Raw genomic sequence first — 21,259 nt, 5'->3', positions numbered from 1 at the left:
AGATATGTTATCTAATCATTAACAAAGTACTTACACACTTATAAATTGATTAATCTACTAATAAATCTCTCTCCAAAACTTTACTTGTAGTTTCACTGTTTGTTCAGTAGATGGAGGAGCTGAGACAGTTAATCTACATGTCTGTACATGAAAGGGTTAAAATGTGATTTCAACTTTCTAAGTTGCTGCCTTAAATATATATTTATGCATTTCTTTTTTTTTCCTTCATGATTTGTTATTATACTGTAAGTTTAGATGTATTACCTTTTTGATTGCTTTAGAAAACCTTCTGAACCTTCTGAGAAATAAGAACTGTAATACTTTGTATTGGACGTGTAATACTTTTAATCATTTTCTCATAATTATCAATTCTATTCTCTTTATAATGTAGTAGTAGAAATCCAGTGGTGGTTTTTCCATAAGAGCAGGTTGTGCAGAGCCCCACTGTTTATATCAACCATTTAAGAAAATGTGTAACGCGCTCACTGCCCCATTTAGAGTTATTATTGCAGCTAGTGGACAAAAATGAGAAATATAATAAGAACTAATAGAGGTCTACTGGGGCACAAATCCTGCTGTCACACAGTCAGTTAAAGACAGGGCTGCCAGATTGGGCTAGTTTAAAATGCTCTGTGGCCACCAACATCTTGTTTTACAGCAAATGCAGAACCATTTCTATTGTAAGATACGGCCAAAAGTATGCGGACACCTGACCATCACACCTATATGAGCTTGTTGGAGATCCCATTCCAAAACCATGGGCATTGATATGGAGTCAACAATCCCCACACCCTGCCCTCATCACCAAGCAACAGCAAAAAGTGACAAAAAACAGGAACTGTTTACAAAAATTAGAGTTTTTGAATGAATGAAATAAAAGCAGCTTCTCTGAAAGCTTGTGTCACTGCTTTGTACTCGTGAATGGCTTTGTATTCACTCAATTCACAATACCTCACACTCTCTGTTAATAATTACTCTCATTAACACTGATCTGCACTCAGACTGGATGCCCTCACACACAACACATTAATGATGCAGTTTAAACTCCATAGGTGTAGATATAAGAACGGGTATTACTGCTGAATGTTTTGAAATTTTTTGTTTTTCCATGATAATGATTTTATTTTTTTAAATGTGTGTTTTCGGGTTGTTTTTGTCATGTGCAGCTTTTCTTTATTTCAATTCTGTTCAATTTTATTTGTATAGCACTTTTAACAATGGACATTGTCACAAAGCAGCTTTACACAAATATATCAATTTTAAATTTATAAATCCCTAATAAGCAAGTAGTGGTGAGGAAAAACTCCCTGAGACGATATGAGGAAGAAACCTTCAGAGGAACCAGACTCTAAAGGGAACCATCCTCATCTGAGTGACACCCGATAGTGCGATTATAAATCATTCCCTTCTGTAACTGTGTGCTACTTGGACAAATAGTGCAGTTGTGTAACCAGGAAATTCATTACAGTTTTCACATGAAGTCTGATTTGTTGAAGTTATCAACTGTTCACTGATGGAGACTTGAATGCAAAACTGTTCATGGGAATTGCAGTCTTAAAGCTATCATAGCAATTGTAGTCCTAAGCCATCGTAGCAAAAATGTTTGTATCAATTGCAGTCTAAAGCCATCTTCATGGTTTCTATGTGGTACCATCCTCAGTAATCTCAGGTATCTTTAGGCTGTTCATGTGGAGCTATCCTCAGCAGCAGTGAGTGATTTCCATGAGATGGGGGTGTGGCGACAGCACCCAAACATCCCAGTTCACCACAACACTCTATGCCTGTGAACCCTCCAGACCTGCCCCTGTACCTAAGAAAACTATTCACAAAAGGCTTGACTAAACAAATATGTTTTCAGCCGAGACTTAAACACTGAGACTGTGTCTGAGCCCCGAACACTAAGTGGAAGGCTGTTCCATAACTGTGGGGCTTTGTAAGAGAAAGCTCTACCCCCTGCTGTAGCCTTCACTATTCAAGGTACCAACAAACAGCCTGCACCTTTTGATCAAAGTAGGCGTGGCGGATCATGAAAGACCAAAAGTTCGCTCAGGTATTGAGGCACAAGACCATTCAGTGCTTTTTAGGTCATTAGTAGTATTTTATAATCAATACGAAATCTGACTGGGAGTCAATGCAGTGTGGATAAGATAGGGGTGATGTGGTCATATCTTCTGGTTCTAGTAAGTAACTGTTAACAAAACATATTCAGGCTCATGTCGTTAAAGACTTGGACCCCCTCCAATCTGCATATAAAAAGGCTAGGGGTACGGACGATGCTGCTTTAACTCTATGTAATCTAGTGGCTGAACAGATTCAGCAGACTACAAATTATGTTAGAATTCTATCTATAACTTTTAGCTCAGCTTTTAATTCAATTAAGATTGATGTTCTTTTACAGAGATTACTTGATTTAGGAGTGAATGGTGGTCTTATCTGGTGGATTAGAGATTTTCTTGTGAATCGTCCACAAAGAGTGCTCACTAATGGTAGAGTGTCAAAGACAATTATTTTAAATACAGGAGTGCCACAGGGAACAATATTATCACCCTTATTATTCTCATTGTACACAAACGAGTTTAAAATTCAAGATCCACATTTTAGTTTACTGAAATATGCAGATGATATGGCACTTGTTGGCCTTTTGTATAAAGGTGGAACTGGAAGAGATGAAATGTATCATAGTTATATAAATTTCGTCCAAAACTGGCATCAATTGAGTGCACATGAGATAAATGTGAATAAAACTAAGGAGTTAGTGATTAGTAGAAATAAAAGTGAAGTTCCTGAACAATTACAACCTTTGATACTCAATGGACACTGAGTGGAAATGGTTACTAGTTTTAAATATTTGGGAACATTTATAGATAATCACCTGACTTTTGATGAAAATGTTGACTATATTTTTAAAACGTCAATGCACAGGTTGCATCTTATAAGAAGGCTGAAACATTTTGGTGTGAGCGAGCATATTTTAGAGATGGTTTATAAGAGTCTTGTGGAGAATATTATGTCTTTCAATATGGTTATGTGGTATGGAAATGTGAGTGCTAAAGCAAAGCAAAAATTGTTCAGGGTGGTTAATATAGCTAGTGCGATTGTAGGAAAGACTCAAAAACAATTAAATGATATTTATACAGCTAAAGTTAAACAAAAAGCTTTAGTTATTATAGAGGATTCACTACACGCTTTGCACTGTGAGTTTCAGTTGTTGCCATCAGGGCGACGTTTTAGACAACCTCGGGCAAGTAAAAATGTGTATCAGATGTCATTTGTGCCAACTGCAGTTAGAATTTTAAATGCTGAGACATGAATATTAATATGTATGCAGATATATGTACATGTGGGAATGTATATATGTGTATGCTAAAGTGAAATGTTGAGTCAATTGTATTGTATGGTATTTTATTCTATCTTACCTTTTAGAGTTGTTATGTAAGTGTCTTTCATTGTATTGGTCTTGTTATAATGTGTTGTGAAGCCAAAGACAAATATCCATTTGTGGACAATAAAGGAAAGTAAGTAAGTAAGTAAGTAAGGACTCTTGCTGCTGCATTCTGGACCAACTGGAGCTTGTTTATGCATTTACTGGAACATCCAGACAGTAAGGCATTACAATAATCCAACCTAGAGGTAACAGAAGCATGAACTAGTTTTTCTGCATCGTGTAGTGACAATATATTTCTTATCCTATCAATATTTCTGAGATGAAAGAAAGCAATCTTAGTGATATTATCTACATGAGCTTCAAATGAAAGACTGGAGTCAATAATCACGCCAAGGTCTTTTACTGCTGCAGATGATGAAACAGAAAGGTCATCCAGAGTTATTATGTAATCAGAAAGCTTACTTCTCGCTGCATGTGGTCCTAGTACAAGTACTTCTGTCTTGTCAGAATTAAGTAAGAGAAAGTTAATAAGCATCCGGTTTCTAATGTCTTTTACACATTCCTCAACTTTATTAAGCTGGTGTCTGTCATCTGGCTTTGCTGAAACATACAACTGTGTGTCATCAGCGTAACAGTGGAAGCTAATACCATGTTTACAAATAATTTTACCCAGAGGCAGCATATATAGTGCATAAAAGTGCAGTGGGCCTAAAACAGAGCCTTGCGGGACACCAAACTTTACCTTAGTATGAGTCACCATTTACAAACTGATAACAATCAGTCAAATAAGACCTGAGCCAGGAAAGGGCTGTTCTCTTAATGCCTACTACATTTTCCAGTCTATTGAGGAGAATCGCATGATCAATGGTATCAAAAGCTGCACTAAGGTCAAGCAGCACCAGCAAGGAGACACAACCCTGATCAGAGGCCAGTAGTAGGTCATTTACCACTTTAACCAGCGCTGTCTCTGTGCTATGATGAGGCCTAAATCCTGACTGATACATTTCATGAATGTTATTCCTATGTAAGTATGAGCATAGCTGCTGTGCTACAACCTTTTCTAGGAGCTTGGAGATAAAGGGGTTTCATATTGGCCTGTAGTTAGAGAGCTGACTTATTACACTTATTATACTGTACATAGGCTGCTACTCTTATGTTTACACTATTTCAGCTACTTGTATTGAACTCTTGTACTCTTTGCACTATTGTCACTAGATTCACTTTTAAACAGAACTGTGTACTGATCGGCGCTGCGCTGGGACTTACTATCCCAGTCTATCCCAGTAATCAGTGTACTGTCTTGTGCTGTCTGCACATGTTTGCATTTGTGCACTTTCTGTATAAATTATGCAGTCCCTTGTAGTTCTGTATTTGTCTTATGTAGCACCTTGGTCCTGGAGAAACGTTGTTTCGCTTCACTATGTACTAATTGGCTGTATATGGTTGAAATGACAATAAACTCCACTTGACTTGACTTGACAGGGGTCGGGGTCAGGTTTTTTTAATCAGAGGTTTGATAACTGCTAGTTTAAAAGGTTTAGGTACATAGATAGTGCTAAGGGAAGAACTGATTATCTTTAGAAGAGGTTTGATTGTTTCTGGAATTATCTGTTTGAAGAAACATGTAGGAAAGGGATCTAGTATAGATGTTGATTTTGATGATGAAATTTTATAGAAAGTATTCATTTTATTTCTAAAAATAAAAAAATGACAGTCTTTCTTTTATTTCTAATGATATTAAGAACAAACAAACACAGCAGAGACAGAACCAGACTCACCTGTTGGGTGGCTTCATAAATGGGGCAAGTACCATGGTACACAGAAAGAAAACAAAATTTCAACACCTAATGTGAAGAATTGGAAATATTTCAGAAATGTTTTTTTAGCAAATGAAAAAACATGAGGAAGAAATCAGATTGTCATATTTTGTCTCTCTGTTCAGGGATCTTCTCAGTATGTATAATTTTGCATCTGCTGATAAAAGAATTAGGAAGAAAGTTTTTATTAACAATTATAAAAAAATATTTGCTCTAAAAGTTAGTATGTCTAGTTATCAATATTAAGACTACTAATGGAGATCTTGTTAAGATATTACTAAAACCTTTATGATAAACCAGGTTATGACCTTAGAGAAGCTATGGGGAAGGTAAGGGTGGAAAGACATTACCATTATTCCTAAAAAAAAGTAGGAAATGCCACCATTAGTAAATAAAACCATTGCAAAACAATGGACATGCTCATGCTCAGCATAAACTATATCAGTGAGAAAAACTAGAAACTATGTATTTTATAATACTGTAGTGACAGTTATGAAATTAATTAGTGACTAGTGTGCTTTGAGTTATTACTTTCTTTTAAAGTAAGATTTATTCTCTGCTTGTATGGCAGGTTTCTGGTTTTTAGTGTACTGCATTCCATTGTACAGGTCTAGTCAATCTAAGAATGTCTATCACATGCCTGCCACCCAACAGACATTGGACGTGACTCCCACCCTTGATCTTGCCCACAATTGGGCTCCATATCAGCATTTCAGGGTGAGCCTGACACAGGTTACATGGGTGGCCTGGTCACCAGGAGCTTGCCTTCAGGCGCCCCAGGGGTGGGTGCCGGTAACCCTAATCTAGGCAGGGTACACTGTCTGACAGAATGGTTTCCAAGTGATGAGAGTTGATGAGAAACCAGTAGCAGGGCATCAGGATGGATCTGTCAGGTCCAGAGAGCAGAAGGGGTCAAGATCACTGGTATCTCAGGAGTAGCATGTGTAGCTTGACAGAGAGAGACAGAGAGGGAGAGAGAGAGAGAAACACAGATTATTAGGTATGCTTATTGTCATGTAATGGTTAAGGACAATGTACATTGTGTGCAGACTGCAAGCAGGGACAGTAATATTAGATATGACAGCATAGCAACTAAAAGGGAGAGCCAGGAGGTAAGGACTCTTCTAGTAAGGACTCTTGCTGCTGCATTCTTGACTAACTAAAGCTTGTTTATGCAACACTGGAACATCCAGACAGTAAAGCATTATTCACATGGGTTTTCATACAACTTCAAATTACCTTTAAAAATTGCTGCTACAAAAATTACCATGCAATTGTTGGTGTTAAGAATTAAAAATGAGGAAGTTACCCATCAGCTATGTAGGAGGACATTTATGCATTCCAAACTGGGTCATGTAATTTCAGGGAAATCTGCCTCACCTTTTTAAAAACACTGCAGCATTCCAGGTTTCACAATCTAACCAGCTAACACAAGAAACAATCAGCAGCCAACTGAGAACAAGAGACAGCACAAGTCAGAACTGCGTCCTTACACAGGTAAAGTCTTTATACTTCTTTATAAACTATAATGTATCTATGTCTTATATAAATTATGTAAGTATGCCTAAACGAATTGATGCAGTTTTAAAGACAAAATCTGGTCGCACAAAACATTGATTTGTTTTAAGTTTTTTTTTTTTTTTTTTAAATGCAATTCTGTTAAATTCAGTTTAATGTATATTGCATTTTCTAACAATGGACATTGTGACAAAGCAGCTTTCCAGAAATCCAGATATGGGTTTAGCTTTAGATCCTTAATGAGCAAGCCAGAGGTGACAGTGGTGAGGAAAAACTTCCTGAGATTACATGAGGAAGAAACCTTGAAAGGAACCAGAAGGGAACCCATTCTCTTCTGGGTGACACAGGGTAGTGCGATTATGAGTCATTGCTCATATAGTGTATGCACAACTGTATCCTATAAAGTCAAACAGTGCAGTGTGTAGAAAGAATCTTCAGTATGAGCATATTTGTTTTCATTAGGGTTTTAGCTTTATGTTGATAAGTCTATCCAAGTCATTTTATATATTATACTACCACTGTATATTAAATGAGACTTGAGCGTAGATTTTAGTAAGTGCAATCTTTAGGCTATCCAAGTGAGTCTATCCACAGCCATCTTTAGGGTATCTGTGTAGTACAATCAACAGCAATCTCATGGCACAAATAAGGCTATTCATGCGGGCCATCCTCAGCAGCAATGACTGATTCTCAGGTGAAGGAGGCTCCAGGCAGAAGTAAAGCATCACAATGGATCACGTAGGTCCAGAGGGCAGAAGGAGTGAGGATCACCGGCATCTCCTCAGGCAGCAGAGTAACATGTAGCTCAACAGAGAAAGAGATAGAGGGAAAAAGAGAGAGAACAAATTATTTGATACACACTTGTTTTATAGTTGTTTAAGGGGAAGTATACTGAGCCTCATTTATCAAGCTGGATACAAATGGATTTATTCATAAATTGTTCCAGTCATTTCATATGAATAACCATAATTAAAGAAAAATTAAATATGAAGAATTAAAGAAAACAATTCAAGTTGAATCCATAAATGAGACCAGTCATTTAATTAAGAATGCTGCTGTATAATAGAAGGATGGGCTGCAATGACTCAGGCAGTGCTCAAGTCGGTTCCATTTGCCACAATCGTCTTCTTTTACTATGGTGTGTCACTTTATTAGAGCCAGAACCAAGTGACCCATTAGTGACTGATCTGGTATTTCTCAAACCGCAACATGCTGTATACTCCTAGTGTTCTGTGCCAAAATTTTTATTCTCATTCCCTTCTGCTTTTCCAATACTGAGTTTTGTTGAGTTTTGTGGGCATCACCAAATGCAAATCAGCTATGCTATGCATTGACCTCGTAATTTATGGATGATTGACATTCATCATCATACACATGCGAGTATGAAGAAAATCAGCATTTGCCGTACTTTTGTAAATCATGCGGTAATGATTACTTTGGTTTGGCTTTCACAATTTTACACACAACTTTACTAAATGATTAATAAATGAGGCCATTTGTGTGGAGGGTGCAAGCAGGGACTCCAACAGGACTAGCTATGATAGCGTAAATAAAAAGAGGGTAAAACAGGCATGAGGGCCTGGGACATAACAACTTACAGTATTATTAGCAAAAGTCTCTGTGATCCCATGATCTCGCCAGACTTACTAGAGAAAAACAAAAAGCTTTTATTTATTTATTAACAAAAACCTTGACTACAAAGGGATTTTCACCCAAGACTTAAACAGTGAGACTGTGTCTGAGTTCTGAACACTAATTAGAAGGCTGTTCCATAACTTTGGGGCTTTGTAAGAGAAAGCCCTGCCCCCTGCTCTAGCCTTTACTATTCTAGGTACCAACAAAGAGCCTGCACCTTTGAATCAAAGTAGGCATGGCAGATCATAAAAGACCAGAAGTTAGCTCAGGTCCTGTGGTGTGAGACCATTCAGTGCTTTACGCAATTCAGTGCAGGCAGTCAAGTGATTATGCCAATGCAGTGTATATTATTGTAATTATTTTTACAGTATTAACTTTTGATTAAGCACATTTTTATCTCGAGTTGCCAGTAAATTATTGCAAAAATAGTATAACTTTTCACTGCAAATAACACTTACATTTTTATACCTTGTTGTTCCCAGACATTAACTGGAATGAACCAAGAAGCAACAAAATGGCAAACAGCACCGAAACACAAACAGATGTCCATTCTCAGGTTGTATAAATGTTCATATAATTTCAGTGAAATAAGCATTCAGAGAAAAACACTATTCAAATAAATTGAATATAGTTTCAAATGACAATATATTGCATTATTTTGTATGATTTTTCAGCAGGCAGAATCAAACTTAGTTGAGGAGCTGTTGTGTAGACTTGGCCTTGGGAATAAATATGAAGACAAACTTACCAGCGGATACTTTCTTGAAATATCTAAAATCACAGTACAAGAGCCTAGTAGAGAGAATGAACTGGTTCATGCTTTCATGCAACGTCTGCTCACTGGAGATTACACAGCAAGACACATCTCTGTCACAAATAAGCCTCCACCAAAAAAGTCCATATCAAGAAAAGGTAGTTTTGCTGATTTTAAAAATTTTAAAAAATGTACTGTAAATACCAAAAGAACACAGACCCAGATTAACCCAATGGATGTTCAGATGGCAGTGTTCCTTTGTGCAGATGATTTTCTTAGACAAATCATGGTGACTAAACTGGCACAGTGTCAGTATGCGATCCCTCTGCTGGTACCCAATCCCTTTAGCAGGAAAATTGAATTTCCTCTCTGGTCAATGCATAAAATCAACAAGAGCTGGAAGTCGACTGATGCTTCAGGAAAAATCATCAGCAAGACTGTGCCTGTTTACAAAGCAGAAACTTCAATGGTGGCATTCTTCAGGCTTGGGTCTGTTTCCTCATCCAAGTCTCAGCTGATCAACAACCTGATTAATGAAAAGCACAACACATTTTTCCACAGAAACTGTCCAGGCAGCAGCAAAAACCGTCTACCGATGGAAGGAGTGGTGGAGATCGCCTGGTACTGTCCATCTGGGAAAAGCTCTGATCATTTCACTGAATGCGTTGCTTTCTGTAATCTTCATGGTGATTCCAGCAGAGCTGTAACTCAAAGAGAGATACTTACTACCATGGCCTCTGTAAATGTTATACTGTTGCCTAAGTTTGATGATGATAATGATAATAATATGAGAATTGTACAGGATCTTTATGACTCACTGACACCTCTCATTGTTCTAACTGATGAAGAAGATGATAATGAAGATCCTATGTGTGAATTTCAAAAAGGAAAATACAGCCTGGGAATAAAAAACAGAAGTGATCCTAATGTGTCTGGTCTACTCAGAGATATGATCAAGAACTGTTTCTTACAAACATCTGTGACCTTCAACCTTAAAAAAATGACCAACTACTCAAAGCTCAGTGTGGATGAGAACAATGAGGCCTGTCGGAGAGGAAAGGAAGCTGCACAAAATACAATGCGTGTTCTATATGGAAAAGATCCACTGACAGTAAAAGAGAAATATCTGCCCTGCCAGGGAAAACTGTGGCATGACTGGTGCGAGAAGAGCAAAAGCTTACGGCGACTTCAAAGTACCGACATAGAAACAGAGCTCAGCAACAAGAAAACTGAAATGAAGGAAATAAGACGGAAACAGAAGGAACATGGCTTCAGTGAATTCATGGAGTTATTTGTTGGATGTTTAATATCACTGTCAGTCAATGAGAGAATGTATTTCTTGAGCTGGACTGGAATTTGCCTGGATGAGTTCACTTCAGAGAAACTCTCTACCATCCGACAAGAATATCACCAAAAATGGACAGATGTGTTGGCCTTGAAAAAAAAACATGACAAAGCTGAAGGACAAGCAAATCCGGACAAACTGAAGGCTGAACAATCAAACTTAGAAAAAATATCAAAAGAACTGAATGCTGCCAACTTTGGCTTGGAGCACATACTGAGAGAGATGGGTCAGATTTATGAAGCCTCAGTCTCAGAAGAAAAGAGCATGACCAGGAAAGAGCTTGGAAACTGGTCTTACCTGCCTGAACTTGCTGCTAAACTCATGATATCTGGGCAGCCAATGGAGCTGATGGATGGTGATACAGATTATGTTCCTCTAACCTGGGTTACAGATGTTTTAGATGAAGTCATCAAGATACTGGGAGATCAGAGAGTTTTTGTGTTGTCTGTTTTGGGAATTCAGAGCTCTGGGAAATCTACCATGCTGAATGCCATGTTTGGGCTCCAGTTTGCAGTCAGTGCAGGCAGATGCACCAGAGGAGCCTTTATGAAGCTGGTTAGAGTTTCTGAGGACAGGAAGGAAGACCTGAAGTTTGACTACATATTGATGGTTGATACTGAAGGTCTCCGATCTTTAGAGATGTCTGGAAACATCATCCATCATGACAATGAACTTTCCACATTTGTGGTAGGATTAGGAAATGTGACTCTGATTAACATCTATGGAGAGAACCCCAATGAAATGCAGGAAATACTGCAAATTGTTGTTCACGCATTCCTGAGGATGAAGCAGGTCAGATTAAACCCCAGTTGCATGTTTGTGCATCAGAATGTTTCTGATATTGCAGCTAGAGAGAAAATCATGGATGGAAGGAGACATTTGCAGGAAACACTGGATAAAATGACTAAAGTAGCAGCTAAAGATGCAGACTACTGTGCAGAAAATTTCACTGATGTAATTGCATTTGATGTAGAGAGTGATGTGAAGTACTTTGCACAGCTCTGGGAGGGTTCTCCACCCATGGCACCACCAAACCCATGCTACAGCGCGAATATTCAGGAACTAAAGAGAGATATCCTTTCCCGTGCATCAACTACAAATGGCCTGAAATTATCACAGTTTCAAAAACGTGTGAAAGACCTGTGGAATGCTCTACTGGATGAAAATTTTGTGTTTAGTTTTAAGAATGCACAAGAGATATCAGTGTACAGGAAACTGGAGCAGGAGTATGGGAAATGGACCTGGAGTCTGAGGAGTGCCATGATGACTATAGAAGAGAAAATGCTTAATAGAGTAGCCAGTGGAATCGTAGAAACAGTTCAGAGGCGAGACCTTGTAAGAGAAATGACAGGAACTCTACAGAATGTCCAAAATGCATTCAACCGATATTTTGAAGAAGACAACGAAAAGGAAATAATGATTCAGTGGAAATGCAAATTTGAGACACAAATCCAGCACCTCCATGATGATCTAATAGAGGAAGCAAAGAGAAAAGTGGATGACAGCATTCAGCAGAAAAGCATTAGACAAAACCTTGATAAGCAACGTGTGAACCACGAGAAGACACTCTTTGAAAAGAGCAAAGAGCTCGCTTTAAAACTTAAAAGGAAGCATAACAAGGAAATACATGCAAAAGTAGAATTTGATTCTATGTGGGGAAAATGGGTCTCTGAATTAGCTGAACATGCTCCAAAAATCGAAGATGTTAACATCTCAAAGGACATAACTGAAGTTCTGGGAGAGGTCTACAGACATGACTTGGTTTCAAATCGAAAGCGTTCTTCAGAATATAAAATAATTGAAAGGGTCAGTGATTACACCAGCTATGTCCCAACTAACAAGAGCATATTGAAAAGATTATTTATATTTTGGTCTGGAAATTCTCTTACACCAGAGATAAACAAATCAATACGTGATCTAATTATTAAGGTCACTGAACAAACCAAAAGAAAGGTGGAGTCATTTCCATTCTCAGCACAGGGATTCAGTTCACATTACATTCAATCCATTGCAGACGATGTCAAAACACAGGTGCATGAATTTGAAGCACAATTCAAGAAAAGTCTAAACTTATTTGATGATGCCTCTGTCTTTAACCAAGATTTCTATGTAGATCTCTCACTTTATGTGTGTGACCAGTCAGCAAAACGCATCTCAGAGCTGCACAAAAAATTCAAAGAAGCAAATGATCCACTTATTTACTTTGAAAAGAAAAGGGCTGAGTATTTCAACATCTTTCAGAAATACTGGGAGGGAGCAACATCAGCAGCTATACTTGGAGACCAGGTTTGCAGTAAAGTGAAAGAAGCGATTCTGCAGAGTGTCTACAACATGATCACTAAATTTTTGTGTGGACAGATGAGAGGGAAGCCACCATTTAATGGGAACAGAGCTGATCTGGAAAAACACATTCTGAAGTCTTTGGCAGAGCAGGAGGGAAATAAGGATGAGAAGTTTGAAAACTACTTAACATACATGTACAATCCTAGGGCTCACTTTGAAGATTTCATCAAGGCCAGAGTTAAAGAGTTCATGGCAGCTGAAAACCCTCAAGCAGTTTCTGCCATTAAAACATACATTGACAACAAACAGAGAAGCATCATAAGTGCTGTAAAAATAGCAACAGATGAAGTCAAACATGTCAATGGTGATGCAAATCAGTGGCTGGAATGTTTTTCCAACAGCCTTGCAGATGAGTTAGGAGATACTAGAGTTCACTTATGCAATGAAGAGTATAAGGATTGCGTTGACTATGATGTTCTTGTGGATGTTATAAAGAAAGAACTCTTGGCTGTTGTTGAAGAGCTAAAGAAAAGCCTCAGTAAGATTTCTGACTTCACCATGGAGAAGTTCAGAGAAAGACCTGATGAGATTCTAATCAAACACTTCTGCAGGTGCTGCTGGGAGCAGTGTCCTTTCTGTGGAGCCGTCTGTACCAACAGCCAAAAAGACCATCCTGGAGATCACAATGCTGATTTCCATCGCACAGCTGGAATGAATGGAATGTTTTATAGGAGTACAACAGAACTCTTCATCGACTTTTGCACAACAGCAGTAGCAAGTAACAAGTTTTTTTATCCATCAAGCAAATCTAGGTTTTGTCACCCTTTTAAACAGTACAGGAAAGCAGGTGGGAAGTATGAAAAATGGGGCATCTCCACTGATTTGTCTGAGCTGGCTTACTGGAAATGGTTTGTTTGTGAATTTCAGAAAAATCTTGAAAAGCACCATAAAAAAATATTTTGTGGTAAAGGGCAGATTCCTGCTAATTGGAAAACTTATAGCCAGTCAGATGCTGTTAAAAGTTTAGGAATATATTAATACATTTTAAGGCGTTCTGGCACTTTTCTGTGCTTTCTGACAACCCATGACACAAAACATCTGTATCTGATGGAAGAGCAGCCACAGTCCAGCTTATCCTAATGAGAAGGCTTAAGCCACATCCACATATCAAAATACTGTCCTCTACAACACATTCATGCTCCTCAGCTTCAAGATCAATGCGTTCAAGATCAAATTCTAGCTATATGTACTAGCGTCATAGCGGCTGCTAATTCATTTAACAAGACATTTAGTCTTTAATAAGACAACAGTTTTCAAGATATCTTTTTTGCATGTATGTTATTTGGGATTAATGTATTAATATGTGAGTGACTTTATTTTACTGCATATAGGAAACTGAAGTTTATTGATTTGTCAATGATTCTCATAACTGTATTTTTTTAATGTAAAGTGGCTATATAGTCAGGTCCATAAGTATTTGGACAATTACACAATTGTAGTGAATTTTGCCTCTGTATACCACCACAATGTATTTAAAATCAAGCAATCAAGATGTGATTGAAGTGTAGACGTTCAGCTTTAATTCAAGGGGTTTAACAAAAATATTGCATTAACCATTTAGAAATTACAGCCATTTTTACAGAGTCCCTCTATTTTCACAGGCTCAAAAAGTAATTGGATAAACTAACAATCATAAATATTAGGATTATTTTTAATACTTGTATACAAATCGTTTGCAGTCAATGACTGCCTGAAGTCTGGACCCCATGGACATCACCAAATGCTGGGTTTCCTTGAGATGCTTTGCCAGGTCTTTACTGCAGCCACCTTCAGTTGCTGCTTGTTTGTGGATCCTCCTGCCTTCAGTTTTGTCTTCAGTTAGTGAAAAGCAGCTCAACTGGTTTGAGGTCATTGGACATTTAAGAACATTTCATTTCTTTGCCTTAAGAAAATCTTGGGTTGCTTTCACGGTACATTTTGAGTCATTATCCATCTGTACTGTGAAGCACCATCCTATCAGTTTTGCAGCATTTGACTGAGTCTCAGCAGAAACTATAGCTCTATGCACTTCAGAATTCATCCTGCTACTTCTATCGGCAGTCAAATCATCAATAAACTTTACATTTATATAGAAACCAACAAAATGCAACCAGACTATCGTTTTTTCTTTTTCACTCATAAAATGTATCTATTTGTTTTTCACTTGATTGTTGTTGGTTGCTATATTGCATTAAAGGAGGAAAAATATCTCACTATTTCATTTTTTAGATCACAAAAACCTACAATTTTAACAAGTGCGTGTAAACTTTTTATATCCACTTTAACTGTATTATGAAGAGGCTTTTTGTGTTCCAGCAATTAGATATTTTGAAATTATACCAGTGATTATTTTAACAGATATGTTATCTAATCATTAACAAAGTACTTACACACTTATAAATTGATTAATCTATTAATAAATCTGTCTCCAAAACTTTACTTGTAGTTTCACTGTTTGTTCAGTAGATGGAGGAGCTGAGACAGTTAATCTACATGTCTGTACATGAAAGGGTTAAAATGTGATTTCAACTTTCTAAGTTGCTGCCTTAAATATATATTTATGCATTTCTTTTTTTTTCCTTCATGATTTGTTATTATACTGTAAGTTTAGATGTATTACCTTTTTGATTGCTTTAGAAAACCTTCTGAACCTTCTGAGAAATAAGAACTGTAATACTTTGTATTGGACGTGTAATACTTTTAATCATTTTCTCATAATTATCAATTCTATTCTCTTTATAATGTAGTAGTAGAAATCCAGTGGTGGTTTTTCCATAAGAGCAGGTTGTGCAGAGCCCCACTGTTTATATCAACCATTTAAGAAAATGTGTAACGCGCTCACTGCCCCATTTAGAGTTATTATTGCAGCTAGTGGACAAAAATGAGAAATATAATAAGAACTAATAGAGGTCTACTGGGGCACAAATCCTGCTGTCACACAGTCAGTTAAAGACAGGGCTGCCAGATTGGGCTAGTTTAAAATGCTCTGTGGCCACCAACATCTTGTTTTACAGCAAATGCAGAACCATTTCTATTGTAAGATACGGCCAAAAGTATGCGGACACCTGACCATCACACCTATATGAGCTTGTTGGAGATCCCATTCCAAAACCATGGGCATTGATATGGAGTCAACAATCCCCACACCCTGCCCTCATCACCAAGCAACAGCAAAAAGTGACAAAAAACAGGAACTGTTTACAAAAATTAGAGTTTTTGAATGAATGAAATAAAAGCAGCTTCTCTGAAAGCTTGTGTCACTGCTTTGTACTCGTGAATGGCTTTGTATTCACTCAATTCACAATACCTCACACTCTCCGTTAATAATTACTCTCATTAACACTGATCTGCACTCAGACTGGATGCCCTCACACACAACACATTAATGATGCAGTTTAAACTCCATAGGTGTAGATATAAGAACGGGTATTACTGCTGAATGTTTTGAAATTTTTTGTTTTTCCATGATAATGATTTTATTTTTTTAAATGTGTGTTTTCGGGTTGTTTTTGTCATGTGCAGCTTTTCTTTATTTCAATTCTGTTCAATTTTATTTGTATAGCACTTTTAACAATGGACATTGTCACAAAGCAGCTTTACACAAATATATCAATTTTAAATTTATAAATCCCTAATAAGCAAGTAGTGGTGAGGAAAAACTCCCTGAGACGATATGAGGAAGAAACCTTCAGAGGAACCAGACTCTAAAGGGAACCATCCTCATCTGAGTGACACCCGATAGTGCGATTATAAATCATTCCCTTCTGTAACTGTGTGCTACATGGACAAATAGTGCAGTTGTGTAACCAGGAAATTCATTACAGTTTTCACATGAAGTCTGATTTGTTGAAGTTATCAACTGTTCACTGATGGAGACTTGAATGCAAAACTGTTCATGGGAATTGCAGTCTTAAAGCTATCATAGCAATTGTAGTCCTAAGCCATCGTAGCAAAAATGTTTGTATCAATTGCAGTCTAAAGCCATCTTCATGGTTTCTATGTGGTACCATCCTCAGTAATCTCAGGTATCTTTAGGCTGTTCATGTGGAGCTATCCTCAGCAGCAGTGAGTGATTTCCATGAGATGGGGGTGTGGCGACAGCACCCAAACATCCCAGTTCACCACAACACTCTATGCCTGTGAACCCTCCAGACCTGCTCCTGTACCTAAGAAAACTATTCACAAAAGGCTTGACTAAACAAATATGTTTTCAGCCGAGACTTAAACACTGAGACTGTGTCTGAGCCCCGAACACTAAGTGGAAGGCTGTTCCATAACTGTGGGGCTTTGTAAGAGAAAGCTCTACCCCCTGCTGTAGCCTTCACTATTCAAGGTACCAACAAACAGCCTGCACCTTTTGATCAAAGTAGGCGTGGCGGATCATGAAAGACCAAAAGTTCGCTCAGGTATTGAGGCACAAGACCATTCAGTGCTTTTTAGGTCAATAGTAGTATTTTATAATCAATACGAAATCTGACTGGGAGTCAATGCAGTGTGGATAAGATAGGGGTGATGTGATCATTCTGGTTCTAGTAAGTAAGTGTTAACGAGACATATTCAGGCTCATGTCGTTAAAGACTTGGACCCCCTCCAATCTGCATATAAAAAGGCTAGGGGTACGGACGATGCTGCTTTAACTCTATGTAATCTAGTGGCTGAACAGATTCAGCAGACTACAAATTATGTTAGAATTCTATTTATAACTTTTAGCTCAGCTTTTAATTCAATTAAGATTGATGTTCTTTTACAGAGATTACTTGATTTAGGAGTGAATGGTGGTCTTATCTGGTGGATTAGAGATTTTCTTGTGAATCGTCCACAAAGAGTGCTCACTAATGGTAGAGTGTCAAAGACAATTATTATAAATACAGGAGTGCCACAGGGAACAATATTATCACCCTTATTATTCTCATTGTACACAAACGAATTTAAAATTCAAGATCCACATTTTAGTTTACTGAAATATGCAGATGATATGGCACTTGTTGGCCTTTTGTATAAAGGTGGAACTGGAAGAGATGAAATGTATCATAGTTATATAAATTTCGTCCAAAAAGTGAAGTTCCTGAACAATTACAACCTTTGATACTCAATGGACACTGAGTGGAAATGGTTACTAGTTTTAAATATTTGGGAACATTTATAGATAATCACCTGACTTTTGATGAAAATGTTGACTATATTTTTAAAACGTCAATGCACAGGTTGCATCTTATAAGAAGGCTGAAACATTTTGGTGTGAGCGAGCATATTTTAGAGATGGTTTATAAGAGTCTTGTGGAGGGTATTATGTCTTTCAATATGGTTATGTGGTATGGAAATGTGAGTGCTAAAGCAAAGCAAAAATTGTTCAGGGTGGTTAATATAGCTAGTGCGATTGTAGGAAAGACTCAAAAACAATTAAATGATATTTATACAGCTAAAGTTAAACAAAAAGCTTTAGTTATTATAGAGGATTCACTACACGCTTTGCACTGTGAGTTTCAGTTGTTGCCATCAGGGCGACGTTTTAGACAACCTCGGGCAAGTAAAAATGTGTATCAGATGTCATTTGTGCCAACTGCAGTTAGAATTTTAAATGCTGAGACATGAATATTAATATGTATGCAGATATATGTACATGTGGGAATGTATATATGTGTATGCTAAAGTGAAATGTTGAGTCAATTGTATTGTATGGTATTTTATTCTATCTTACCTTTTAGAGTTGTATGTAAGTGTCTTTCATTGTCTTGTTATAATGTGTTGTGAAGCCAAAGACAAATATCCATTTGTGGACAATAAAAGAAAGTAAGTAAGTAAGTAAGTAAGGACTCTTGCTGCTGCATTCTGGACCAACTGGAGCTTGTTTATGCATTTACTGGAACATCCAGACAGTAAGGCATTACAATAATCCAACCTAGAGGTAACAGAAGCATGAACTAGTTTTTCTGCATCGTGTAGTGACAATATATTTCTTATTTTAGCAATATTTCTGAGATGAAAGAAAGCAATCTTAGTGATATTATCTACATGAGCTTCAAATGAAAGACTGGAGTCAATAATCACGCCAAGGTCTTTTACTGCTGCACATGATGAAACAGAAAGACCATCCAGAGTTATTATGTAATCAGAAAGCTTACTTCTAACTGCATGTGGTCCTAGTACAAGTACTTCTGTCCTGTCAGAATTAAGTAAGAGAAAGTTAATAAGCATCCGGTTTCTAATGTCTTTTACACATTCCTCAACTTTATTAAGCTGGTGTCTGTCATCTGGCTTTGCTGAAACATACAACTGTGTGTCATCAGCGTAACAGTGGAAGCTAATACCATGTTTACAAATAATTTTACCCAGAGGTAGCATATATAAAGAAAATAGCAGTGGGCCTAAAACAGAGCCTTGCAGGACACCAAACTTTACCTTAGTATGAGTCACCATTTACAAACTGATAACGATCAGTCAAATAAGACCTGAGCCAGGAAAGGGCTGTTCTCTTAATGCCTACTACATTTTCCAGTCTATTGAGGAGAATCGCATGATCAATGGTATCAAAAGCTGCACTAAGGTCAAGCAGCACCAGCAAGGAGACACAACCCTGATCAGAGACCAGTAGTAGGTCATTTACCACTTTAACCAGCGCTGTCTCTGTGCTATGATGAGGCCTAAATCCTGACTGATACATTTCATGAATGTTATTCCTATGTAAGTATGAGCATAGCTGCTGTGCTACAACCTTTTCTAGGAGCTTGGAGATAAAGGGGTTTCATATTGGCCTGTAGTTAGAGAGCTGACTTATTACACTTATTATACTGTACATAGGCTGCTACTCTTATGTTTACACTATTTCAGCTACTTGTATTGAACTCTTGTACTCTTTGCACTATTGTCACTAGATTCACTTTTAAACAGAACTGTGTACTGATCGGCGCTGCGCTGGGACTTACTATCCCAGTCTATCCCAGTAATCAGTGTACTGTCTTGTGCTGTCTGCACATGTTTGCATTTGTGCACTTTCTGTATAAATTATGCAGTCCCTTGTAGTTCTGTATTTGTCTTATGTAGCACCTTGGTCCTGGAGAAACGTTGTTTCGCTTCACTATGTACTAATTGGCTGTATATGGTTGAAATGACAATAAACTCCACTTGACTTGACTTGACAGGGGTCGGGGTCAGGTTTTTTTAATCAGAGGTTTGATAACTGCTAGTTTAAAAGGTTTAGGTACATAGATAGTGCTAAGGGAAGAACTGATTATCTTTAGAAGAGGTTTGATTGTTTCTGGAATTATCTGTTTGAAGAAACATGTAGGAAAGGAATCTAGTATAGATGTTGATTTTGATGATGAAATTTTATAGAAAGTATTCATTTTATTTCTAAAAATAAAAAAATGACAGTCTTTCTTTTATTTCTAATGATTTCTAAGAACAAACAAACACAGCAGAGACAGAACCAGACTCACCTGTTGGGTGGCTTCATAAACGGGGCAAGTACCATGGTACACAGAAAGAAAACAAAATTTCAACACCTAATGTGAAGAATTGGAAATATTTCAGAAATGTTTTTTTAGCAAATGAAAAAACATGAGGAAGAAATCAGATTGTCATATTTTGTCTCTCTGTTCAGGGATCTTCTCAGTATGTATAATTTTGCATCTGCTGATAAAAGAATTAGGAAGAAAGTTTTTATTAACAATTATAAAAAAATATTTGCTCTAAAAGTTAGTATGTCTAGTTATCAATATTAAGACTACTAATGGAGATCTTGTTAAGATATTACTAAAACCTTTATGATAAACCAGGTTATGACCTTAGAGAAGCTATGGGGAAGGTAAGGGTGGAAAGACATTACCATTATTCCTAAAAAAAAGTAGGAAATGCCACCATTAGTAAATAAAACCATTGCAAAACAATGGACATGCTCATGCTCAGCATAAACTATATCAGTGAGAAAAACTAGAAACTATGTATTTTATAATACTGTAGTGACAGTTATGAAATTAATTAGTGACTAGTGTGCTTTGAGTTATTACTTTCTTTTAAAGTAAGATTTATTCTCTGCTTGTATGGCAGGTTTCTGGTTTTTAGTGGACTGCATTCCATTGCACAGGTCTAGTCAATCTAAGAATGTCTATCACATGCCTGCCACCCAACAGACATTGGACGTGACTCCCACCCTTGATCTTGCCCACAATTGGGCTCCATATCAGCATTTCAGGGTGAGCCTGACACAGGTTACATGGGTGGCCTGATCACCAGGAGCTTGCGTTCAGGCGCCCCAGGGGTGGGTGCCGGTAACCCTAATCTAGGCAGGGTACACTGTCTGACAGAATGGTTTCCAAGTGATGAGAGTTGATGAGAAACCAGTAGCAGGGCATCAGGATGGATCTGTCAGGTCCAGAGAGCAGAAGGGGTCAAGATCACTGGTATCTCAGGAGTAGCATGTGTAGCTTGACAGAGAGAGACAGAGAGGGAGAGAGAGAGAGAAACACAGATTATTAGGTATGCTT

The 21,259-nt window shown here is 37.6% G+C and overlaps 1 protein-coding gene across 2 annotated transcripts; it reads left to right on the top strand.

Moving 5' to 3' along the window:
* Window positions 1-6,371: 6,371 nt before the first annotated feature.
* On the top strand, window positions 6,372-17,763 carry LOC128319658 (interferon-induced very large GTPase 1-like). Of its 2 annotated transcripts, none has more exons than XM_053238969.1 (3): window positions 6,372-6,699; window positions 8,838-8,911; window positions 9,033-17,763. In XM_053238969.1, exons 2-3 carry the CDS (start codon window positions 8,870-8,872, stop codon window positions 13,773-13,775), a joined length of 4,785 nt encoding a protein of 1,594 aa, XP_053094944.1. In that variant the 5' UTR covers window positions 6,372-6,699; window positions 8,838-8,869; the 3' UTR covers window positions 13,776-17,763. The 2 variants fall into 2 exon arrangements, with proteins under 2 accessions (XP_053094944.1, XP_053094945.1); XM_053238970.1 differs by having other exon boundaries at window positions 6,632-6,699; window positions 9,030-17,761.
* Window positions 17,764-21,259: the final 3,496 nt, after the last annotated feature.

Source organism: Pangasianodon hypophthalmus, chromosome 12, assembly GCF_027358585.1.
Source record: "Pangasianodon hypophthalmus isolate fPanHyp1 chromosome 12, fPanHyp1.pri, whole genome shotgun sequence".
NCBI classification, from domain to species: Eukaryota; Metazoa; Chordata; class Actinopteri; order Siluriformes; family Pangasiidae; genus Pangasianodon; species Pangasianodon hypophthalmus.
This window is presented reverse-complemented; position numbering and strand designations above follow the sequence as displayed.

Excerpts from the sequence above, each read along its gene's own strand:
- LOC128319658 (XM_053238970.1), top strand. The coding sequence starts at position 8,870 with ATGGCAAACAGCACCGAAACACAAACAGATGTCCATTCTCAG. Across the intron at positions 8,912-9,029 it reads AAACAGATGTCCATTCTCAG|CAGGCAGAATCAAACTTAGT; the intron begins GTTGTATAAATG and ends ATGATTTTTCAG.